Raw genomic sequence first — 22,978 nt, forward strand, 5'->3', positions numbered from 1 at the left:
GCACACTTACATCTGATTTTGGGAACAGTTAACAGATCTGAACCTGATGACCTGAGAGGTTTAACTGGGTCAAAGGTCGAGAGCCAATTGAGAACTGTCCAGTTAAACCAACTAAATGATGAAACCTTTGATTTAAAATGTCATGATCAACAGTATCAAAGGCAGCAATGAGATCAAATAGAACTAAGACTGAAACTCTGAGTCCCTAATAATCTTCAGATCACTGATGACTTTAGTTGGGTTGATTCTGTGCAATGACTGGCTGTGAAACCTGACTGGTACTTATCTGCTATGGCACTGTGAGATTTTCAGTTTAATCTACAACAATGACAAACATTTACTTGCAGCGTGAAGCTGGCAGCAGCTACCTGAATGATTTGTACTCTGAACTTTCCTAATAAGAGTATCAGAGCTCGAGAGTAACTTACACTTTCATTTTTCACATTTGTACAGTTTAAATTTCACTCCCATATGAGGACATGCTCAGAGTGGACTATATTTGCTCAGATGTGTTTTCCTGTCATCACATTATTAACCTTTTTCCTCAGTGACCTTTTGTTCCTCAAGATCTCCCCCTAACATGAAGTGTGAGGAAGAGGAGGGCCTGTATGACCAGCAGGTCTCCAACCAGGAGAGGAACTCCAGTCTGGACCAGGAGGGCCCAGATCCTCCACAGATCAAAGAGGAAGAGGAGGAACTCTGCATCAGCGATGACGTAGAAAAGATTGTACTCAAACAGGAGGATGAAGGCCTCATCTGGACTGAAGAAGAGCAGCTCAGACAGCTGGATAACATCTGGAAACCTGAAATGAACTTACACAGCAGGGGTATGTAAAACCGTAATGGTCTTACCTAAAAATTAATATGACTTTAATTCATTCAATAAAGATATTTTGGAAACACATCAGAGTTCTTCAAGGCCAGTGTTTAAATAAACTCAGCTGATTGTTAGTCGAGGTTTTCTGAGAGCTTCGCTGCTTTTTATCCCCATATTTTAATCCTACTTTTAAATTTCCCCTTCTGTCTGATGTTTGTCTTATCATTTACATAAACATCTTTCCAACAGTAATTGGTGGACAAACTGTGATTGGTGCATAGAAATTTACTAACGTGTTAGAAGTGAGTGCATGAAATCTTATTTTAACAGTTTCCAGGTCTGGGTAAATGATATGATGATATTTCGGATGATATTTTGATTAAACTCTGTTGTAGAGTTGGAAATGGACAGCTGTAGACACCACTGCCGAGTAGTCATTCTTGTTATACTTCTATATTTATCTAAGACAAGTAATTTTGTCCATTTGTCACCTCAGCTTTCCCACAACAGCATGAATGTGAGGAGGAACTGGTTTTTGGGGACCAGGAGAGAAACTTCAGCCTCGACCAGGAGGATCCGGAGCTTCCACAGATAAAAGAGGAAGAGGAGGAACCTTGCACCAGTCAGGACGTAGATCAGCTTGTAGTGAAGCAGGAGACTGAAGGCATTATTATCTTCATGGTGGCTCCTACTTATGAGGAAAGTGAGCCAGAGCTGGACAGTGAACATCTCCTTTCTTCCAGCTCTCCTGAACCAGAGAGCAGAGATCAGCAAGACAACTTTCCTGTGTCAGAGAGTCAGCGTAAAACTGACACAAGTAAAAAGTTTGTGAAATGTGAGATTTGTGGAAAAACCTTTGAGTACAGATCCAAACTAACGAGACATATGAGGGTTCACACAGGTGAGAAGCCACATTCTTGCAGCACCTGCGGAAAAAGATTCAGCCTGATGATAAACTTGAAAACTCACATGAGAATCCACACAGGTGAGAAGCTTCATTCAGAGGATACAGTTACAAAGACACATGAGGATTCACACTAGTTAAAAGTGGGAGAACTGTCAGATGAAGCAGTCCACTGAGAAGCCAGATCAGAGCAGATCAGATGACCTCCTTCCTTAAAAAACTCTGTATTGTTTATTGTATGTAGGGGTGGGAGATATAGCCTCAAAATAATATTTCAAGAAACTTACATTTAAAAAAAATAATGTACATTTTATCAGCTCGGCAGGCAGCAGCATTTATATGTGTAAGTAAATGATGGATTTTCCATCTTTCTCTTCCAGTGAGCTGCTGTCACTGATGACAGCTTAGCTAATTCAAAGTGTGAAAATGTGGCCACCTCAAGGTGCTTGATATTGTAAGGTAAAGACCCAACAATAATACAATGAAAACAGAGAAAACCCAAACAGTCATATGACCCCCTATTAGCAAGCGTTTTGGCGACAGTGGGAAGGAAAAACTCCTTTTTAACAGGAAGAAACCTCCAGCAGAACCAGGCTCAGGGAGGGACCCCCATCTGCAACAAGGAAAGTTTTAAGTCTAATCTTAAAAGCTGAAGGCTCTGCCTCCCATTCTACCTTTAAATACTCTATGAACAACATTATAGTGCAATGTTAGTGACACGGCATACATGAAATATGAGCACATAAGTATCCTCAGGGGTGTTTTTCCTGGAAGTTTTAAGAAAAGTGTATTACAAGTGCTTACACTCTAGCTTAATATCCAAAATAACCTTGTAATGCGGAGCCTGCACAATTCTGTCATATAAGGAAAAGAAATTCTACCTGGTTTGTTTCATCTTGGGTCGAGCTTTTTAACCTCCTGCTTTTCCACCGTGTAGCACATCAGTAATTTCCATCCACTGACTGCTCTTGCTGTTATATGAAATGTAACTCGCGAGTGCTCCAGTGATGCATGGTTGAATCATTTGTTTACCTTTGGGTCGCACATCACTGCTGCTAGTATCTCCTGCTCACGTGCCTTCACAGCCCGGTTGTACTCAAGTGTGTTTTTGCTTAAAGTGTTGTAACAGGTTTGCTTTTTTCACTTTCAGTGGGAAAAGTTTTCTTGCATATTTTGCGAACATTCAGCTACCAAACTGTGACTGGAGCCCGACATATGGCTCTGGCTGTGAGACATGACTGGGGTTGACTCATTGGGGTGAATGCAAACACATGATGTTCCTCTAAACACACTTTTTTGTAAACATTTATACCAGTATTATTGCAGATCATATGATATGTCACAGCCCTAATTCTGTTTGTTGCATATTCCATTAAAACCTGTAATGAAGATGAAACACGTATTTACATTCATTTGATGTGATATTTGTATCGTGTTGAGCTGTGGAGGTGACAAAAAAGTTGCTGAGATGTTTTATTTTTTTGTTTAGTGGAGAGGTTTTACTCCACAGAGTCAAAGCTGGAAAGAAACACACATGAGACCAAACATTTTGTGATTTAATCTTGATTTTCATGAAGACTGAATTTCAGCATGTGCTCATCCTGTTGATTCGTATGTTGGTGTTGGTTATGTGTCTTAAAAGTGAAATAAAGATTTCTTTAAAACTTCTTGTGGCTATTTTTTTAAGGCACAATCTTTACAACATGAAACAACGTCTGTGAAGCACATTTTGTACAGTGGGCAGGGAGACTTGCCCATCACTGTGGTGGTGGGGTGGATGAGATTTGCCTGCGGTCACTTAAGGCTCTGTATGTTGTGGGTCTGTCCTGGTTGTCCTGCTCAAACATTGTATGGAAGTTGAGGTCAGTGCCTTCAGACCGGCCAACTATGGTGGTAATCATGGTCCCCTGTTTTATGAAGGGAGTGTAGAGGGTATGTTTGCACTTCAGGCCTCCCTAGGAAGGTCTATATCTGTAGTCACTTTCACTGTTTTCTTATTGCTGTTTCAAATTGTTGTTTCTGTTTGTAGCCTTTTTATTGAAGGATTTTGGTTTATATTATTAATATGTGCATTTGTTGTTATTAATAATATTTGCTTCACTCTCCATTTGATGTGTTTTTGGTATGTTTTACTTTTAATTGTTCTATGATTATGTTTATGTGGGGTTTATAATTATATTTAAGTTCTGGGTTTTTTTATGAATAAAAGTGACTTAACTTGTCAGAGATATGAGACTTTGGGCATTTCCCCTTCTGTCTTATTCTCAGTGTCTTGTCTCCATGTTTATTTACCTCTGTGTTGCTATCTTTGTGTCTCTGTCTCTTTCTCTTCCCCTGTTCAGTGGGATTTAAGACTTCCAACAAATAATTTCAAAGGGTCAATTAAATTTTAATAAAACCATTTTACTCAACACTGCACTCGAATTTTAGCATTTTTTTTTACTCAGTCATAAAAAGATTCATCTTAAAATATGTTTTAGATACATTTTTATTACTTTTTTCTTTCTTTCTTTTCTTGTTGTTGTCCCGTTTCGTTTTTTAGCCATCAGAATTATTGTCTGAAGGCCAAAAAAGATGCCCAACTAACTTAATTTACCAAATGGACCATCACGGCCTTGCCATATTGGTCCATTTGATCAACCTTTGTTATTATTTATTTATTTTAATTTATTTTCAGTTGTTACAGATAGGACAGACATGACTGGGGGAAAGAAAGAAAGAAAGAAAAGGGGAAGAGGGACAGTGAGAAAGGGCACTTAAAAAATATCTCCCAGGTCACCTGTTGAGAGAAGAAAATAAGAGAAAACAAGCAAAAAAGAGAGCAACATAATAACACAACACCATTGCAATAATCTAGCTAAGTGTAAATAACAGTAAATATTAAATACTGAATGTGATTGTGCAGCACGCAAGATTGACATCGCATAATGTGGTTTGAGGTAGCAGCCAAGAAAGGTGTAGCTTGTGTGTGTGAACACCTGTGTGGATGAGTGCTCGTCTATTCAAAAGGCTTCTCCATGTAACGATCTGCTAGAAGGTGTGGGGAGCCACAGCCCCGTCCCCCAGGGCATGAAGCAGGCATGGAGGAGATCCAGGCCCCAGACATCCAGAGGCCCCCAGAGTGCGAGCGCCCAAAGAGGACCACCGGAGGGGCAACCGTGCCACCTTCCTGGGAAGAGCTGAGGAGAACCCCAGATGAGGGGTCACCCAACAGCCACAGAGCAGAAGCCAGAGGGGGCTGCAGTGACGTACACGCGGGCTCTGCCGGCAGTCAGCTGTGCCAGAGTGAATCGAGCCCCCGCAAGGGGCCCGACCGAGCCACGGGCACCAGGCCCCACCAAGCAGCCGTACCGGGGAGTAAGCTGGTACAAACCTGAGCGTCCAGCCCTGGACACCAAGAACGCACCGATGTCTGAGGGCATCAGCCACCAGCAGGGAGTGTGGTGAGGGGAAATAAGCCTCCATACCTTGGAGGGCCTGAGATGTTCCAAGGGGGTGGAGTGTAAGACCCGAGCTGACATATAGACACAGACGAATAGGCGCACACAGACCTAAACATGCATTCCCACCCTCATGCACACTGTAAGGAAGAGGACTCCCTTACTGCATTTATTTATATTATATGTATAGCACTTTAGAGCACACCTTTCACTTTATTAAAAGCACCTTATCAAGCACTTTATGAGCATTGCACTTTAAGCATGGATTTGCACACAAGCAGTTTAAATATTTATTGTCTATTTATTGGGAATTTTAAAATCAGTTGGTAGCCTTATTTCAGATCCTGCACAGCTGCTCCTCGTCAAGGAATGTGGTGGTTGTCTGTCAGGAGAGAAGAATGGTGATTGAGATTGTGATTAAGGTTTACCAAGAAGGAAAACTAAGGCAAATGTGTGTGTGAAATCTAGGGATAAAAGTGGTGCAAATAAGTGTTTGTAAGTTAATGATTACTCACCTTTCTTGCCTGTGTCCTCTTCAAGGTGTTTGGGCAAATGTTTCCCCAGGGGTCCAGACACCATTTAAAGGTTCCGGGAGAGACCATTGGTAAAGAGAGTGTGGTGAATCTTTTTGTGCTTGGGTTTCTGGGTTTTTATAATATTGGGTTTGGTGTAACATTAAAGTGTGAAATATTTATTAATATGTAAATGTGAAGATGTATTTATTTATTCTTATTGATATATTGTATACTGTGGTGGAAGGTTGGGATTTAAGAATTTACCTGAGAGTGGAATAATGGTTAAGTCTGTGACAGCTGAACATATTTAAGGCTGCCAGTTGTCATTAGAGGATGGATTTTTTGTGCTGTGAAGAAGCTCGACAAGTTAATTGTTGTAAGGAGAGCCATAGAGCAAATAAATACTTTGTTCCACTACACTTGCCTTGGTCTGTCTCACTGTGTTTCCAGCCGCTAAGGGCTGCCCTGTTACAAGTGGTGTCAGAAGTGTGTCACTCATGCCACAGTGAGAAGATGATGACAAGAGGTGGAAGAAAGCCAGGCCAAGAGGAGCAGCCTGATGAAGGAGTTGGAGCTTCATCTGAGCTAGAGGCCATGGCAGCAACAAGCCCTGAGGACAAATTGGAGGAGTTGACAGGGTTGGTGAAATCTCTTATGCGGTCTCAAGCAGCCAGAGACCAAAAGTGGGAGAAGGATTTGTCACGTCAGGAGCAAAGGTGGAAAGGCATGCAGCATCAATTTCAGCAAATCCAGCTACAAGTTAACGCTGTAACTGATAAGCCTGACCCACCAGAGGCGCCAGCGCCCCCTACAACATCTGAAGAACAAGAACTTGGATTCAATGGTGAAGACATTCCAGTGGCCAGTGGGTCCAGGTCTTTAATTGAACCAAAACTTTTCCCTCTGTCACCAGAAGATGACATTGAACATTTTCTGACTACGTTTGAAAGAATGGCAAACGTGTGTCGATGGCCCAGAGATGAGTGGGCTATTCGTCTGGTTCCCCTGTTGACAGGTAGAGCCCGCACAGCCTACATTCTTATGGATTTAACAGACTCTGAGAATTATGATAAGGTGAAAGAGGCAATTCTGGCAAAATATGAGATCACTGCTGACACCTACAGACGCCGCTTCAGATCTCTGAAAGTTGAGCCAGGTGAGACGCCACGTGAACTTTATGTAAGATTGAAAGACCTGTTTTCAAGATGGATTAAACCTGAAAAATCAACTGTAGAAGAAATATCTGAGCAGATAATTCTGGAGCAGTTTTTGAGAATGGTTAATCCAGAGCTGGAGATTTGGATACGTGAGCATGACCCGAAGACTGCAAAGGAAGCAGCTAGCCTCGCAGAGGTTTTCACTTCAGCCAGAAAAGGAAGCAAGAGCACCTACTTCAGCCGGGAGACCCACTACGCCCAACCAAGTAAGTCCATTGGGGGTGAACAGGGTTCTGGTCAAGTTCAGGCTAGAAATCTTTCTAGTTCTAGGCAGCTCCCTTCCCATAGACCTCACAATGTGAAGAAATCCTTTAAGTCTTCAGTTCAGGATATTAAATGTTATCACTGTCATAACTTTGGCCATACACAACAATTTTGCCCTGCACTTAAGTCAAAACCATCTCTTTTGTGTGCAGTTCCAAGACCAGCCACAGAGCCAGTAGGAAAGAAAGCTTGTACTGTCCCTGTTTTAATTAATGGGCGTAAAGAGGAAGCTTTGCTTGACTCTGGGTGCTTTCAGACTCTTGTACACTCTAGCATAATTTCAGGAGAAAAGCTAAGTGGGGTTGGGGCTACAATAAGTTGTGTGCATGGAGACGAACACAGGTACCCCACTGCTGAGGTTTACCTGACAGTAGGAGGTCAAACCTACTTGTTAGTGGTAGCTGTTGTTCCCAGTTTGCCATATTCAGTGATACTTGGTAATGACATCCCCACTCTTTTTGATCTAATACACCAGTCAGATTATGACCCTCAAGTGAGTGCTGAGAAAGACATTCAAGGCTTAGGTGATGAATCTGGAAGCTCACTTCCTCTAGATATGACAGTTGAACCATTTAAACCCTGTCATGTAGTCACAAGAGCACAAAGTGCAAAGGAAAGGATGCAAGAACTGCCCTTTTTTGAGGAGTCTCTCGAAACGGAGCCAGGGAAGATTAGGAAGTCTAGGGCTCAGAAAAGAAGAGAAAAGTTCAAAGGCTCAGGGGAAAAAGGTACAGCATTGTTCCCTAAGCCAAATAACCAACTTGAGTTTGATGTTCCCTCAGATTTAGGTGCACTCCAAAGAAGCGACCCTACTCTAAAACCCTGGTTTGAGAAGGTAACAGAGGTAGAGGGGGCTAGTCAAGGTCAGGTAAGCTGTCTTGCAGACACTGTTTACTTGATTAAAGGAGGCATCTTGTACCAGAGAAAGGGGAAGTGCGAAGCTGTGGCACTCCCACAACAGTTCAGAGACAAAGTTATGGATTTGGGTCATTCAATTCCATGGGCAGGTCATATGGCTTTTCACAAAACACTGAATAGGATCAGCAGCCGTTTTGTTTGGCCAGGGATGTATGTCCACGTTTCTGAGTTTTGCCGTTCCTGTGAAAAATGTCAGTTGACCTCAGGCAAAGGAGTAGCGCGAGCCCAGTTGCAACCACTGCCAATTATTGAAACACCATTTGAGAGGCTAGGCATGGATATTGTGGGCCCTTTAGAGAGGAGCTCCACAGGTCATCGCTACATATTAGTCATATGTGACTATGCAACACGGTTTCCTGAGGCCTTCCCACTCAGATCAATTAAAGCTCGTCACATTGCTAATTGTCTTCTGCAGCTTTTCTCTAGGGTAGGCATACCAAGAGAAATTCTGACGGACTGTGGAACGAACTTTCTATCCAAGTTGTTGCAGCAGGTTTATAAGCTGTTAGGGATAAAGGGACTTAAGACCACCCCGTATCACCCCCAAACGGACGGGCTAGTGGAGAGATACAACCAGACTCTCAAAAGTATGCTGCGAAAGTTTGTCTCTGACACAGGTGCTGACTGGGATCAATGGCTGCCATACCTTCTGTTCGCCTACCGGGAGGTCCCGCAGGTTTCCACTGGCTTCTCGCCTTTTGAACTTTTATACGGTCACCAAGTGAGAGGCCCCCTGGATCTGCTTAAGGACTGCTGGGAGGAATCCAAAGCAGAGGGCGAAAACATCGCAGCCTACGTCATCACCATGAGAGAGAGGTTGGAGAAAATGGCATCATTGATGCAAGACAACATGAAAGCTGCACAAAAACATCACAAGACTTGGTATGATCAGAAGGCCAGGGATAGGGTCTTCCTTCCAGGTCAGAAAGTACTGTTATTGCTTCCCACCAGCGATAACAAGTTGCTGACAAAATGGCATGGACCATACGAGATCGTCAGACAAGTGAGTAAAGTCACTTATGAGCTGAATATGCCAGAAAGAGTTAAAAAATATCAGACATTTCACGTGAACTTGTTGAAGGAATTCCACAGCCGACAAGAGCCGGTCTATCAGTTACTGGTGCGTTCAGTTAAGGATGAGGAGGTGACTGAGAAGTTCTTTCCAACTAACATTCAAGTTTGTGCTTCAGTTGACCTTTCTCATTTGTCTCCTACTGAGCAGGCTGATATAAAACCACTCGTGGACCCACAGCTCTTTCGAGAAACACCAGGCTTCACATCACTGGTTCAGCATAAGATACGGGTGAAGGAGGATGCACCCGTTCGACAAAAGAGTTACAGAATTCCTGAACGGTTGGTGCCAGTGCTGCAGAAAGAAATAAAACTGATGTTGGACCTGGGAATCATTGAGGTGTCAAGTAGTGAGTGGTGCAGCCCGATTGTTTTGGTACCAAAGAAAGATGACACCCTGAGATTCTGTATTGATTTCAGATATTTGAATGCAGTATCCAAGTTTGATCCCTACCCAATGCCCAGGGTGGATGACCTGCTGGAGAGAGTTGGATCAGCAACGTACATTACAACACTTGATTTGTGTAAAGGATACTGGCAAGTGGCTTTGGCACCAGAAGCGAGAGAGCTGACAGCCTTCAAAACTCCTTTTGGTATGTACCAATTTAAAGTCATGCCATTTGGGCTTCAAGGTGCACCAGCGACATTCCAGCGATTAATGGACCATGTACTGAGAGATGTGTCAGCATTCTCTGCAGCATATCTGGATGACGTGGTGGTGTACAGCCAGTCCTGGGAAGAGCATGTCATTCACCTACAGAAGGTGCTACACTCCATCAGAATGGCTGGACTGACTATCAATCCCAAGAAGTGCTCCATAGCCAAGAGAGAAGTGGAGTACTTGGGCTTTGTAGTTGGCTCTGGGAAGATAAAGCCGCAGGTTGGAAAGATTGAAGCAATTCAGTCCTTCCCAGTTCCGACAACAAAAAGGAAGGTGAGAGGTTTTCTGGGTCTAGTAGGCTGGTACCGGAAATTCATACCTTCTTTTGCAGAGCGATCCACTGTACTTAATAACCTCACAAAAGGCTCAGCCCCTAACAAAGTGCGTTGGACGGAAGACTGTGAGCGAGCATTCAGAGACCTCAAGGAAGCAGTTTGCACACATCCAGTTCTACACAGTCCAGACTTCAACAAGCCATTCATCTTGCAAACTGATGCTTCGGGAGTTGGCCTTGGTGCTGTCCTTCAGCAAGAGGTGGATGGTGAAAGAAGGCCTGTGGTGTTTCTGAGTCGGAAACTACTCGACAGGGAGACGAGGTACTCGACGGTGGAGAAAGAGTGCTTGGCCATGAAATGGGCTATTGAGGCCTTGAGGTATTATCTTCTGGGACGTCACTTCACTCTGGAGACTGATCATCGTGCCCTCCAGTGGTTGAACCGCATGAGGGATGCGAATGCCCGCATGTCTCTGCAGCCTTATGACTTTACGGTCCAGTATAGGCCGGGCAAGTCAAATGTGGTTGCTGATTGTTTATCTAGGATGACAGAGGACTGAAGCACTTCGCGCTTAAGAGAGGGAGGAGGAAATGTAAGGAAGAGGACTCCCTTACTGCATTTATTTATATTATATGTATAGCACTTTAGAGCACACCTTTCACTTTATTAAAAGCACCTTATCAAGCACTTTATGAGCATTGCACTTTAAGCATGGATTTGCACACAAGCAGTTTAAATATTTATTGTCTATTTATTGGGAATTTTAAAATCAGTTGGTAGCCTTATTTCAGATCCTGCACAGCTGCTCCTCGTCAAGGAATGTGGTGGTTGTCTGTCAGGAGAGAAGAATGGTGATTGAGATTGTGATTAAGGTTTACCAAGAAGGAAAACTAAGGCAAATGTGTGTGTGAAATCTAGGGATAAAAGTGGTGCAAATAAGTGTTTGTAAGTTAATGATTACTCACCTTTCTTGCCTGTGTCCTCTTCAAGGTGTTTGGGCAAATGTTTCCCCGGGGGTCCAGACACCATTTAAAGGTTCCGGGAGAGACCATTGGTAAAGAGAGTGTGGTGAATCTTTTTGTGCTTGGGTTTCTGGGTTTTTATAATATTGGGTTTGGTGTAACATTAAAGTGTGAAATATTTATTAATATGTAAATGTGAAGATGTATTTATGTATTTATTTATTCTTATTGATATATTGTATACTGTGGTGGAAGGTTGGGATTTAAGAATTTACCTGAGAGTGGAATAATGGTTAAGTCTGTGACAGCTGAACATATTTAAGGCTGCCAGTTGTCATTAGAGGTGGATTTTTTGTGCTGTGAAGAAGCTCGACAAGTTAATTGTTGTAAGGAGAGCCATAGAGTAAATAAATACTTTGTTCCACTACACTTGCCTTGGTCTGTCTCACTGTGTTTCCAGCCGCTAAGGGCTGCCCTGTTACACACACATATACAAATACTCGGCGCTCATCCAACCTGGATACAGACACAAATGGACACTGTACATGTACTGTACAGCACGGCCCCTCCTGAGAACCCTCAATGTCTACATGCATTTAAAACTGAGAGGTGGGCACCGGCGCCAGAGGTGAGGTTGAATACAAAGACTGTCCTCTGGACACCGTATAACATGCCCGATCCCAAGGCCCTATATGTATGTGTTATGAGAGTGTGAGTAATGTGGATGTCTAGGTTGTGGAATAAAATCAGTCTGCTGATAAAACAGTGAGCACAGTGAGAAGATCTTCACTGAGCTGATCCATCTCATCTCATAAAATTGAGGCACAGGTGACCAGGAGGGGACAGAGGGGGAACGACCTTTTATTGCTTTTTTCTACAACAATTTCTTAGTTCAGCTGCAGTATTTGATATCCTGTAATGACTAAAATGATAATTTAAACTAATTTACATAAAAAGATTGTCTTTTAAATGTTAAGGTTATTTAACAACTTTAAAGGCTGAGCAGTGCTATTTTTAAATGAAAAACTCACAGGCTCACATGTTCCAGGATTGAATTAGTGTCTGATAACCCTCCCTCTTCCTGCTCTCTAACTCAGCACCTCCTCTCTGTCCACATGTTCCCTTGTTCCCTCCCCTTCTGATCTGCAGTTTGAAGATGGGTGCAACCAACATGTGGTGACGTATAAGAGCTGACAGATCCCATTCGCTACAGAAACCTATGTTGTTTAGATCAGAGCAGTTTCAGTTCTGAGGAAGTGAAACTCACACAGTCACTGACACTGTTGGGTGAAATGGCGCAGAAAAGTGTTCAGCTGGACCGAGAAACCTTCTCTTGTTCGATCTGTTTGGATCTACTGAAGAATCCGGTGGCTATTCCCTGTGGACACAGCTACTGCATGAAGTGTATTGAAAGCTTCTGGGATGAAGAGGAAAAGAAGAAAATCTACAGCTGCCCTCAGTGCAGACAGACTTTCACAGCGAGGCCTGTCCTGGTGAAAAACACCATGTTAGCAGTTTTAGTGGAGGAGCTGAAGAAGACTGGACTCCAAGCTGCTCCTGCTGATCACTGCTATGCTGGACCTGAAGATGTGACCTGTGATGTCTGCACTGGAAGAAAAATCAAAGCAATGAAGTCCTGTTTGATGTGTTTGGTCTCTTACTGTGAGAAACACCTTCAGCCTCATTATGATGTGGTTCAATTAAAGAAACACAAGCTGGTGGAGCCCTCCAAGAAGCTCCAGGAGAACATCTGCTCTCGTCATGATGAGGTGATGAAGATGTTCTGCCGTACTGATCAGCAGAGTATCTGTTATCTCTGCTCTGTGGATGAACATAAAGGCCACGACACAGTCTCAGCTGCAGCAGAAAGGACTGAGAGGCAGAGAGAGCTGGAGGTGAGTCGACAAAACATCCAGCAGAGAATCCAGGACAGAGAGAAAGATGTGAAGCTGCTTCAACAGGAGGTGGAGGCCATCAATCAGTCTGCTGATCAAACAGTGGAGCACAGTGAGAAGATCTTCACTGAGCTGATCCATCTCATCCAGAAAAGAAGCTCTGATGTGAAGCAGCAGATCAGATCCCAGCAGGAAACTGAAGTGAGTCGAGTCAAAGAGCTTCAGGAGAAGCTGGAGCAGGAGATCACTGAGCTGAAGAGGAAAGATGCTGAGCTGAAGCAGCTCTCACACACAGAGGATCACATCCAGTTTCTACACAACTACCCCTCACTGTCAGCACTCAGTGAGTCTACAGACTCATCCAGCATCAATATCCGTCCTCTGAGCTACTTTGAGGATGTGACAGCAGCTGTGTCAGAGGTCAGAGATAAACTACAGGACATTCTGAGAGAGGAACGGACAAACATCTCACTGACAGTCACTGAAGTGGATGTTTCACTGTCAGATCCACCAGAGCCAAAGACCAGAGCTGGATTCTTAAAATATTCATGTGAAATCACACTGGATCCAAACACAGCAAACACATGGCTGTTATTATCAGAGGGGAACAGAAAAGTAACATTTATGAAACAACAACAGTCTTATTCTGATCATCCAGACAGATTCACTAACAGGTGTCAGGTCCTGAGTAGAGAGAGTCTGACTGGACGTTGTTACTGGGAGGTGGAGTGGAGAGGGGGAGGAGTTCGAGTAGCAGTCGCATACAAGAATATCAGCAGAAAAGGATATGGTAATGAATGTGTTTTTGGACATAATGACAAATCTTGGTCATTATATTGTGACAACAACAGTTTTACATTTTCGTACAACAACATCCACACTCGTGTCTCAGGTCCTCGTTCCTCCAGAGTAGGAGTGTACCTGGATCACAGAGCAGGTATTTTGTCCTTCTACAGCGTCTCTGAAACCATGACTCTCCTCCACAGAGTCCAGACCACATTCACTCAGCCGCTCTATGCTGGTCTTTACTGTTATGGAACCACTGCTGAGTTGATTAAAGTGAAATAGACTGAAGTCTTTCATATTGTTGTAAGTTTAAATCTGTATTTTAGTTCCCTTTTAGTTTCTCTCCATCATTATTGTGGTATTTATGTGCTGCACATAAATCAGATGTCAGTCAAACATTATGGGCAGTACCTCGACATCTTCAACATGTTGTCTTGATGTTTTTACGTTTTATAGGTGGAGCTCTTTCCTGTGTCTGTTCAGCCATGGAGACTATCAATGCTTATGGATATTTTTATTTGAAAAATTTCTCCACATGACAACATAAACTTCTCTATCTTCTAAATGTTTACTGAATATTTTTCTTAGGTATTTGTATGTTGTTGTTTCTCTTCACTGATCTTAACAGAGAAGTCTACAGACCTTCCTTTATCACACAGATTTTATTCTCATTTGTACATTTATAAAGAAAACAATTAATTACAGAGCAATAAGAAATTTTAAGAAAGTGCACTATATCATAATTTATAGTAAAGTGTATTAAAGCATCGTTAGTTAGTCACTTATTTAGTTTGGAGCTGTATCATCTGACACTGTAGAAACATTTCCTCCAGCTTCAGCACAGAATGTTAAAAACAGAACTATTAATGAGAACAAACAGTAGGAACACAGTATCAGCAAACATCATGGCTTAAAATGGAGAGTAAAAATCTAAAAAGAAATAAACAAATTAGTAAAAAGGATTTCCTGTTGACATGTTATTGGTCCTATCTTGTCTGCAGCACCTCCAGGATGCTTCTTATATGTTTCTGGTTATTTTTGCACCAATTTTAGTTTTTGTCAGTAGGAAGTTCAAGTTCAACTCAGTGTGTTTGTTTGTTTTTTTCAAACTGATGCCTGACCTTGAACACCAAACATCTGTCAATAAAGCAATGATATAAAATGCTTATATTAGTACTGAAAAACTGCATATCCACTTTACAAATATAAATAATGATATAAATCCACAGCTGAACTGGAGGAGCAGCTGATCTAGTTCACTCATGTGTTTCTGGACTAAGAGTTGGAGCAAATACCTTATGATTCAGTGATGTTTGTTTTTGTTCAATATTTTGTAGATCCAAGAGTGAGTTTGACTCATGATGATGATGTTCCGAATTAAACAAAGTTGGTCACAAATTCTTCAAAGCTGTTTATTAAGAATATATTCACTTGGACTCATGAGACAGGCTTGTGATCCAAGGGAGCCATCAACTGGACAATTACTGACATGACAACAAAAAAGCTAAGTACAGAGGGGGGGACAGAGGTGAAAATACTTGCTTTAAAGGATTGTAATGTTTCCTTTTAAAATAAGTCTCTAAGGTCAGACAAAGGGACAGAAACTCATAGCTTTCTACCAGCCCAATGACAAAACTATAAGTTGTTTTTTAACATCTACTTTTTCATCTATTTGGCAGTCACAGTGAAAAGTATAAACATTGGCACGCTTTGTCTTGTGATTCTGCTGTTCGTAAAAAATGACCATGCGCAAAGTACCAGACTTTAAGGCTTTGACTTGATGCCAATGGCCTGAGGAGGACAGTATTACCCTTGGACATGTGTAGTCTGCCGTCTACTCAATAGAAGAAGAAGAAGCGCGGAAATGGCACAACTGTCTTCAGTTTCTGGGAGAGTTTAACAATGAGAGACTGATGATGCAGAAGAAATCTCCGTGGTTAAAAACATTAAAAACAGTCGTCCAGGATGATGAGATCCGCCACTGGCTCAGACTGCTGTATATCAGCCGGAGACCCGAGATGAAGTCACGCAGCAGGTATGTAAAACTGTGATGTTCTCAATGAACTAACACAGGAACGATCTGAGCTCAGTCTGTAAGCTAACAGGCTAAAATCAGAGAGCAGCTAATCAAACAAGTGCGTCCGTTTTTTTTAAAGGTAAACTTTTAACAATAGACTTTCATGAGACACATCAAAACCAAACAGGGAGGGAAAGCTTCGGTTTTCTGCACTGTGCCACAGTTCGCTGTCTGCTTCGGTTCACGACGCCTCACTCCGGGGCTACAGACAGTTCTCTGCCGCCTGTGGTGCTCCTCACCTCCGTCTGCACCCACAGACTTCCCGAGGTGGAGGCAGGCCGGCAGGGACTTTGAGAGATGGGCTTTACTTTTAAAAATACCCCTTAATCAGGGTCTAACTCACTAAAAGATGGCCACATGTCTCTCTCCAACTTAATCTCTTTCTTTTAAGTAATTGTTTTTCATTGAAATGAAATTAATTGTTCAATAAAATGATTACATTTATAATTGAATTAAAGTTAAATGAATCAAGGTGATTTTGACTTTGCTAGTTAACAGGAAGAGAAACAAACTTACACAGGATAAAATGAAATTTGGAGCCAGCAGAAAAAGTCAGATCACAGACAAACAGAAACATTCCTCTTTGGCTAAAATAAAATGCAGATTATTGCTCATCTGCAGTTTTAATCATGGTGAATAATTTATGATTCAGCCAAGTAAGATTCTTCTGTGTGGAGGTTTTTCCCCTGTCAAAAGGCATTGACCATTACCTTCATCTAAACATGGAATTTAAGTCATGTAGTTGCCGTTGTTTGTTTTTAAAGAGGTCATAATATTTTTGTGATGGTAGAAATTTATCTTCAAAGTAATAGTTATAAAGTGAATTAATAAGACTTTCCAACAAAGAGAGGGAGTCACATGGTGCTTCTGAAACATTTGTACAAACCTCTCTCACATATGTGAGCAACATGCTCACAGTGTACAGCCCTGCTGACTGAGGCTGCACCTTTACCTGTCTAATCTTTTTCTTTTTACTTTGTTCCTCAAGTCCCACATCAACATGAAGTGTAAGGAGGAGGAAGATCTGGCTGGCCAGCAGGTCTGGAAGCAGGAGAGGAACTTCAATCTGGACCAGGAGGACACAGATCCCCCACAGATCAAAGAGGAACAGGAGGAACTCTGCATCAGTCAAGAGGGAGAACAGCTTGTAGTGAAACACGAGGATGAAGGCATCGTCGTCTGGAGCGGGGAAGAGCGGCTCAGACAGCTGCATAACATCTGGAAACCTGAGAAAGATTTACAGACCAGCGGTAAAACTGTAATCGCTTTTCTGAAGTGTTAACATTAATATTAAACCTACAGTTTGTATCAGTCAGATCTATTTAATGTGTATTCGTGAAAACATGACAGGGAGTTTTAAATGGACTGGTTCTTATATAGCGCTTTTCTACTCAATCTTGAGCACTCAAAGCGCTTTACAAAACTTGTGCATTCACCCACTCACTCCCATTCGCACAAGCACATTTTTCTTAGTGCTTTCTACCAACATTCAGACACACATTCCACAGATCAAAGAGCAACTTGAGGCAACTTGGAGTTAGTATCTTGCCCAAGGATATTTGAAATGCAGACTAGGTGAAGCCGGGAATCGAACCGATCAGTAGATGATCTGCTCTACCGCCTGAGCTACAGCCACCCCCAATAGTGAAGATTATTTTGAAAAATATCAAGATGTAGATCAGTTTCGAGATCAACTCCAAAATAGATCATCAGTCAGTCAGTAATAAGTGAGTTCTTTTTTGTTTGAAAGGTTTTTTTTACTCTTAATGTTGCTGAAAAATGTCAGAACTCAAGTTCTCATTTGCATCAGAGTGCACAAATAACTTCATTTTTACACACTTTTAATTTCACCTGCAAATGTGAGCAACATGCCCTCATTACAGACTTTAACTAAAACTTTATCTTCTCAGAAGTGTTTTTCTATAATTACATTTTTTTTATTGTTCGTTTAGACCTCCACCAGCAAACTGCCTGTAAGGAGGAGGAGTTTGTCGCCAATCAGCAGGAGAGGAACTCAAGTCTGGACCAGGAGGACCCAGATCCTCCACAGATTAAAGAGGAACAGGAGGAACTCTGCACCAGTCAGGAGCTGGAGGAGATTGTACTGAAGCAGGAGATCAATAGTTTTATGGTGACTTCTAGTTTTGAGGAAAGTGACCTCAGTGAATCAGAACCAAACGATGACCAGCTCCTTGCTCTTAACTTTCCTGAACCAGAGCTTGAGGAACAGGAAGAAAACCAGCATGTGGACTCGGGATCAACTAGAAATGCGGAGCTGAAGAAAAGGAGACGTCACAAAAACCGAACAGATAAGTCTCGGAGTGAAACTGATACAAGTAAAAAATCTGTAAGCTGTGACACTTGTGGAAAAACTTTTCAGTGTAAATCCAACCTGACGAGACACATGAGAGTTCACACAAGTGAGAAGCCACATTCTTGTAGCACCTGTGGGAAAAGATTCATTTGGAAATCAGGATTTGAAAGTCACGTGAGAATCCACACAGGCGAGAAGCCGTATTTCTGTAGCACATGTGGGAAAAGATTTGGTAAGAAATCAGGACTAGAAACTCATTTGAGAATCCACACCGGTGAGAAAGCGTATTCTTGCAACGTCTGTAGGAAAGAGTTTAGAGACTTGTCGACTATGAAAAGTCACAGAAGGATCCACACAGGTGAGAAACCATATATTTGTAGCTCCTGTGGGGAAAGATTCAGTTGGAAATCAGGACTGAATTTTCATCTAAGGATCCACCTGAGTGACAAACCAAATCACTGCAGCACCCGAGGTAGAAAATGACCTCATGCTCCAAGTCACGGTACATTTCCTGTCCACAGCAGTGAAGGGCACTCTATGTTGTTTGTTCCAGCCCTGACTTTATGTTTCTCTAAGTTTGATATTTTTTTTATTGGTCTTTAAAGGTGACACAAATATTTATTGAACATGGATGCTCTTTTAATATTTACCACAGAAACTTGTATTTCTTCTTCAGTATAGAAGAAAACAAACATGAAAATGAGTTTTTCATCACTTGTTCCTTGTAACAACCATGATGTGATTCCTTTTTATCAGCCAATAAATAAGTTTTGATACACAGGACTAAAGATTTAAAAAAAGTTCAAGACAAGTATACAATTTTTATTTAAATATGTTTTCTTTGTGATTTATGTTAATGAAGGTTATACTTCAGCATGGCTTTGACCTGGTTGTCCTGGTTCTTCTTAGCAACATGTTGCAAGATTTGATTAAAAATGTTTGTGACTTATTTTGTGTATTGTGTAATCCCTGCTAAATAAAAGCAGTTAAATGTGCTATATTGGCTCATGATAAGTGTTTATATCATTTTGCCTAAATGCAAGTAAACTCAATGTTTGCCAACTCTGTGTGTGCAGTTTGCTTCATAAGTACAGTAACAGAACTTAAACTACATGGAGCCTATTTTGATTACATCATTACAGATGTAGATATTATTCATAGTTCATATTTCACAGTGTGCTGCAATCTTCTCCACAGACCTGCATTGCTCTCTGTTCAGACCCGTCATCTTCAAGATGTCCACTAGATGTCGTCAGAGTTCCCCCACTTTCCTCATCTATTGTGTTGCCATTACCTGAGCCTGCTTAAAACCTACAGTCCTTTACATATGGGTTCATTCAGGGTCATGTTTAGTGGGCAGGTTTAGTGCGATGAAGGAAACTCGTTTTCTTTAACTTTACCTCTGAGTAAGTAACTGGAGTAACAGACTCACTGATTCCTCCCCACCTGCTGGACATGAACCAGCTGACTGACACTTGTTTTCATTTTCTCATTCATAAAGTTGCTACCAGTTCAATTCATTTATATTTATATATAGTGCCAAAAAACAACAGTTGCCTCAAGGTGCTTTATATTGTAAGGTAAAGAATGTAAAAACCTCCACAATTGAACAAGCTGAAAAGAGCAAATGCTTGGCAGCAGTGGCAGAAACAGGCTGTCTGTCGTAATCACTGTAAAACACTAATCACTGGTCAGTCATTTGTTGTGTTGCAATCGGTTACACTGAGGGAAAAAATTTCACAACTGGATCTCGGAGATAATGTGAATATTTGTGAAAATATGTGAAGATGAGGCTGAAATAACTCTGAGACTCTAAAACATGATGAAATGCTTACATATTGAAATGTGTGTAGTAACATGACCTACAGCTTGTTTAAGAACTCGTGATTTTTTTCCCCTGTTGGCATAAGGTGAAATCCTGCATAAAGGAGGTGACCTTTGCTCCCTGACTCAGACGTGATAAACATGACCCAAATCATTCACGTTGGTGCCAAATAATGTTTTGTTAAAGTTTAACAAGCTTTCCCAGCCTGAAACTGCCAGACAAACAAATCACCTGTTGGAGATGCTGGTTTAGCTCCCTGGGTAAAGTGGGTGACCCAGATGCTAAAGCCCAGCTATGACTCCTGCCTGAGGACTTTTAGTCTTGGTTTGCATCCAACTTTTCTGCCACAATAGTTCAATTTTCTTAATAAAACACCAAATTACAACAAGTTACCTCGAGGCAGTTTATATTGAAGGCACTTTATTTGAAGGTAAAGATCCGACAATAATACAGAGAAACAACAGGTAGAAGCAATGGAAGATTGAAAATAACGGTTGTCATTACTTTTCATTCAGTCATATATTAAGATACAGAAACACCATCTGTTGTGTGTAAAGATGAACAGTAGGGGTAGGGTGATTTTCACCAGATCAAAGCCATGGATTCACAATTATGGTTTGGTGCTGTTGAGTACCTGGATAGAAAATGCACATGTGGAATGGTAGAAAGTGTTCAGCATGCTTTGATGATCTGCTTCAACTATGCTGGGGTGAGCATTACAGACTGCTTCTTAAATTTAATAACCAAATTGCATCAATGGGGAACTATAAATTCTACATTTGGATTTCTGATTATTATTTCTGGCTGATTTTCATTAGATCGACCTGAGTAGGGCAGCGACAGATGTGTGCGGTCCAGAAGTAGAAGAAGAAGAAAGAGGAGAGCAGAAATGATGACATTCTAGGCTCGCTTTTCACCTTTGATGTACTCTTAGCTGGAAGACTTTGGTTTGGTGATGTGTTAGAGATAATTTAGTGGTTGAAGCTACTGTGGACTGACCAGATCTGCCATCAGCTCAGAGTGCTGGATATCACCGCAAACCTGAGACAAAGTCATACAGAACAGGTGTGTAAAACTGTGATGGTCACTGTGATGGGTGCATGCAACCACACAACTGAGACACTTAGTAATATTCATTTGGTCTTTTGTCTTATGTTTACGTTATGCTTTAAAGTTTCTGTGATCATAAGTTAACTAATTTGACGTTTTGAGGTTACCTGTAGTGATGTGACGTTCTGTATCGAGGCTTCGGAGCGTGTGTCGGGTAATTGAGGGGGCGTTTCCGCGATGCGCGTATCGAGGCTTGCTTCATTTATGGGAGGAGCTGAAAATGATGACGTCCGAAGCCTCGCTGCCCGGCTGTACCACGTGACTGGTTCATGAAGTGGTTCGAACTTTGCCGCGAGATATGACAGCGATATAAAGCCCTCAGACTTCATTCAAAATGTGGGTGTTTGATGGAGAGTTGCGGTTAGTGAGAGTTTGGAGACAGTTTGGAGGTTTATGAGAGTGAGGAGAGAAAGTCAGGAGAGAATGGAGCCAGCTAAGAAGAGGAGGATGTCCTCCCCTGTGTGGGAACATTGTGATTTTATTCCTCCCAACAAGGTATGTAAATTTCTACAGAAGATGTATTTTCATAATCCTGATGGTGCAATACAATTTATGTTGAGCTGTCTTGACTTTTGTACAAGGTGAAGTGTTTGCTATGTGCCAGGGAGCTGGGCTATAACAACAACACCTCATCCATGCTTAGGCACTACAGAGCTTTGCATGACAATAAGGGGAACACCGATTGTGGAGCAAGACCAGGTGAGCCATCAAATGCAATGATAATATAGCATGCAGTAATGTTACTAAATGATATAACAATATTATACAATTGTAATAAGTTACGTGTGTGATATTTATATTTGTGCTTTGTCTTTATTGTCTTTCCTCAGGAGAACAATCTCAAATAGATGAAGACCTGGTCAGCATGGTGATTGAGGACTCCCAGCCATTTAGCATTGTGGAGGACAAAGGATTCAAAAGATGTGTTAAATCATTAAATCCTAGCTATGTTCTCCCCACTAAAAAGGTCATAAAAGCAGTGAAAATTTAGTTTTTACAGAATAAAATGTGAACAGGCAGGACTGTGTAGCTGTCCATACCTCAACGTTACAACCGCACAACCACTGTCCACACCCCAACCACACCTCACCTCACAGTAAATGATCATTTGCATTTTAAGCATTTCCAAATAATCATTTTCCATACTGCCAGTATAAATATACACAGTATACTGCCATCACTACAATATACATGTTTTACACACTCCTTTTGTTGTTGACATTTACAGGCTGTGTGCAAAAGGCCACACTCTTCAAATTCATGCCAGCTATTATTTTTACGTCCAGTAGGTGTCCTACTAGAGCAAATGAAGCTTCAAGAAGCTTTGCGCTGGGGTGAACCAATTGGATGAAAAGCTTCAGTGCTTCACGAAGCTTCATCTGCCCATCACTAGCATAGACTTTGCTTTGCATTGTTTGTTATTTTATATAGGTATGTTATATTGATTATATTTCTGCTCTTTCTCAGTTACCTGACCTCCGCTCCAGTCCTTCCTGGTTTGGCTGAAAGAGGAGGCTGAGGGTGGAGCTGGTTTAAATGCAGAAGCCAATAAAGTGGACTGGACCATCTATTGTGATCATGCAGGGGGAATGGGGTTCTTCTTGAATGATGGTTATCTGTTATCCCTTTAGTTTTCACCTTTGGTTTATATAATGGTTTATTCATTTGCTATATAACTGGAGCTGTTTCTCATTTGGGCAGGTCAGTTTGAGTTATGTTTTTGTTAAGTGATTTTTGAGTAGCGGTCTGTTAAGGTAACCTCTTTTATGGGCCCACTTGGTTCTTACAAACTTTATTTTTTGTTATTTTGAATTTTTGTAATCATTTTGTCCTTTTTGGGGTATAATAAAACCCATTTTTTTGAAGATTACATTTGTGCCTGTGTGTTCCTGGCGGCTTGGATCATGACAATTGGTGGCAGCAGTGG

General features: G+C 41.6%; 3 protein-coding genes across 6 annotated transcripts; all 3 read left to right on the forward strand.

The window, feature by feature from the left end:
• The first annotated feature begins 558 nt into the window (after positions 1-558).
• On the forward strand, positions 559-3,388 carry LOC147307793 (uncharacterized). The gene is made up of 2 exons (XM_086273175.1): positions 559-827; positions 1,314-3,388. The coding sequence occupies exons 1-2, from the start codon at positions 581-583 to the stop codon at positions 1,856-1,858; spliced, it is 792 nt and encodes a 263-aa protein (XP_086129301.1). The 5' UTR covers positions 559-580; the 3' UTR covers positions 1,859-3,388.
• Positions 3,389-12,297: 8,909 nt separating this feature from the next.
• Positions 12,298-14,012, forward strand: LOC147307794 (tripartite motif-containing protein 16-like). Of its 4 annotated transcripts, none has more exons than XM_086273056.1 (2): positions 12,337-12,677; positions 12,849-14,012. In XM_086273056.1, the coding sequence occupies exons 1-2, from the start codon at positions 12,337-12,339 to the stop codon at positions 14,005-14,007; spliced, it is 1,500 nt and encodes a 499-aa protein (XP_086129182.1). In that variant the 3' UTR covers positions 14,008-14,012. The 4 variants fall into 4 exon arrangements, with proteins under 4 accessions (XP_086129184.1, XP_086129182.1, XP_086129183.1 ...); XM_086273057.1 differs by having other exon boundaries at positions 12,337-12,633; positions 12,847-14,012; XM_086273055.1 differs by having other exon boundaries at positions 12,337-12,446; positions 12,510-14,012.
• A 2,790-nt stretch (positions 14,013-16,802) lies between these two features.
• LOC147307795 (uncharacterized) lies at positions 16,803-19,178 on the forward strand. The gene is made up of 2 exons (XM_086273122.1): positions 16,803-17,052; positions 17,755-19,178. The coding sequence occupies exons 1-2, from the start codon at positions 16,803-16,805 to the stop codon at positions 18,597-18,599; spliced, it is 1,095 nt and encodes a 364-aa protein (XP_086129248.1). The 3' UTR covers positions 18,600-19,178.
• The last annotated feature ends 3,800 nt before the right edge of the window (positions 19,179-22,978 follow it).

The sequence above is a fragment of the Aulonocara sp. 'chitande type north' Nkhata Bay genome, linkage group LG18, assembly GCF_057382095.1.
Source record: "Aulonocara sp. 'chitande type north' Nkhata Bay isolate Kocher_YH1m ecotype deep benthic linkage group LG18, A_spYH_male_GT1.1, whole genome shotgun sequence".
Classification (NCBI taxonomy): Eukaryota; Metazoa; Chordata; class Actinopteri; order Cichliformes; family Cichlidae; genus Aulonocara; species Aulonocara sp. 'chitande type north' Nkhata Bay.

What these genes read in the sequence shown, in the direction of transcription:
- LOC147307793 (XM_086273175.1), top strand. Translation starts at nt 581, where the DNA reads ATGAAGTGTGAGGAAGAGGAGGGCCTGTATGACCAGCAGGTCTCCAAC. An exon ending in AATGAACTTACACAGCAGGG is followed by an intron (nt 828 to 1,313) that starts GTATGTAAAACC and finishes TTGTCACCTCAG; the next exon opens with CTTTCCCACAACAGCATGAA.
- LOC147307794 (XM_086273058.1), top strand. Translation starts at nt 12,337, where the DNA reads ATGGCGCAGAAAAGTGTTCAGCTGGACCGAGAAACCTTCTCTTGTTCG.
- LOC147307795 (XM_086273122.1), top strand. Translation starts at nt 16,803, where the DNA reads ATGAAGTGTAAGGAGGAGGAAGATCTGGCTGGCCAGCAGGTCTGGAAG. An exon ending in GAAAGATTTACAGACCAGCG is followed by an intron (nt 17,053 to 17,754) that starts GTAAAACTGTAA and finishes TTGTTCGTTTAG; the next exon opens with ACCTCCACCAGCAAACTGCC.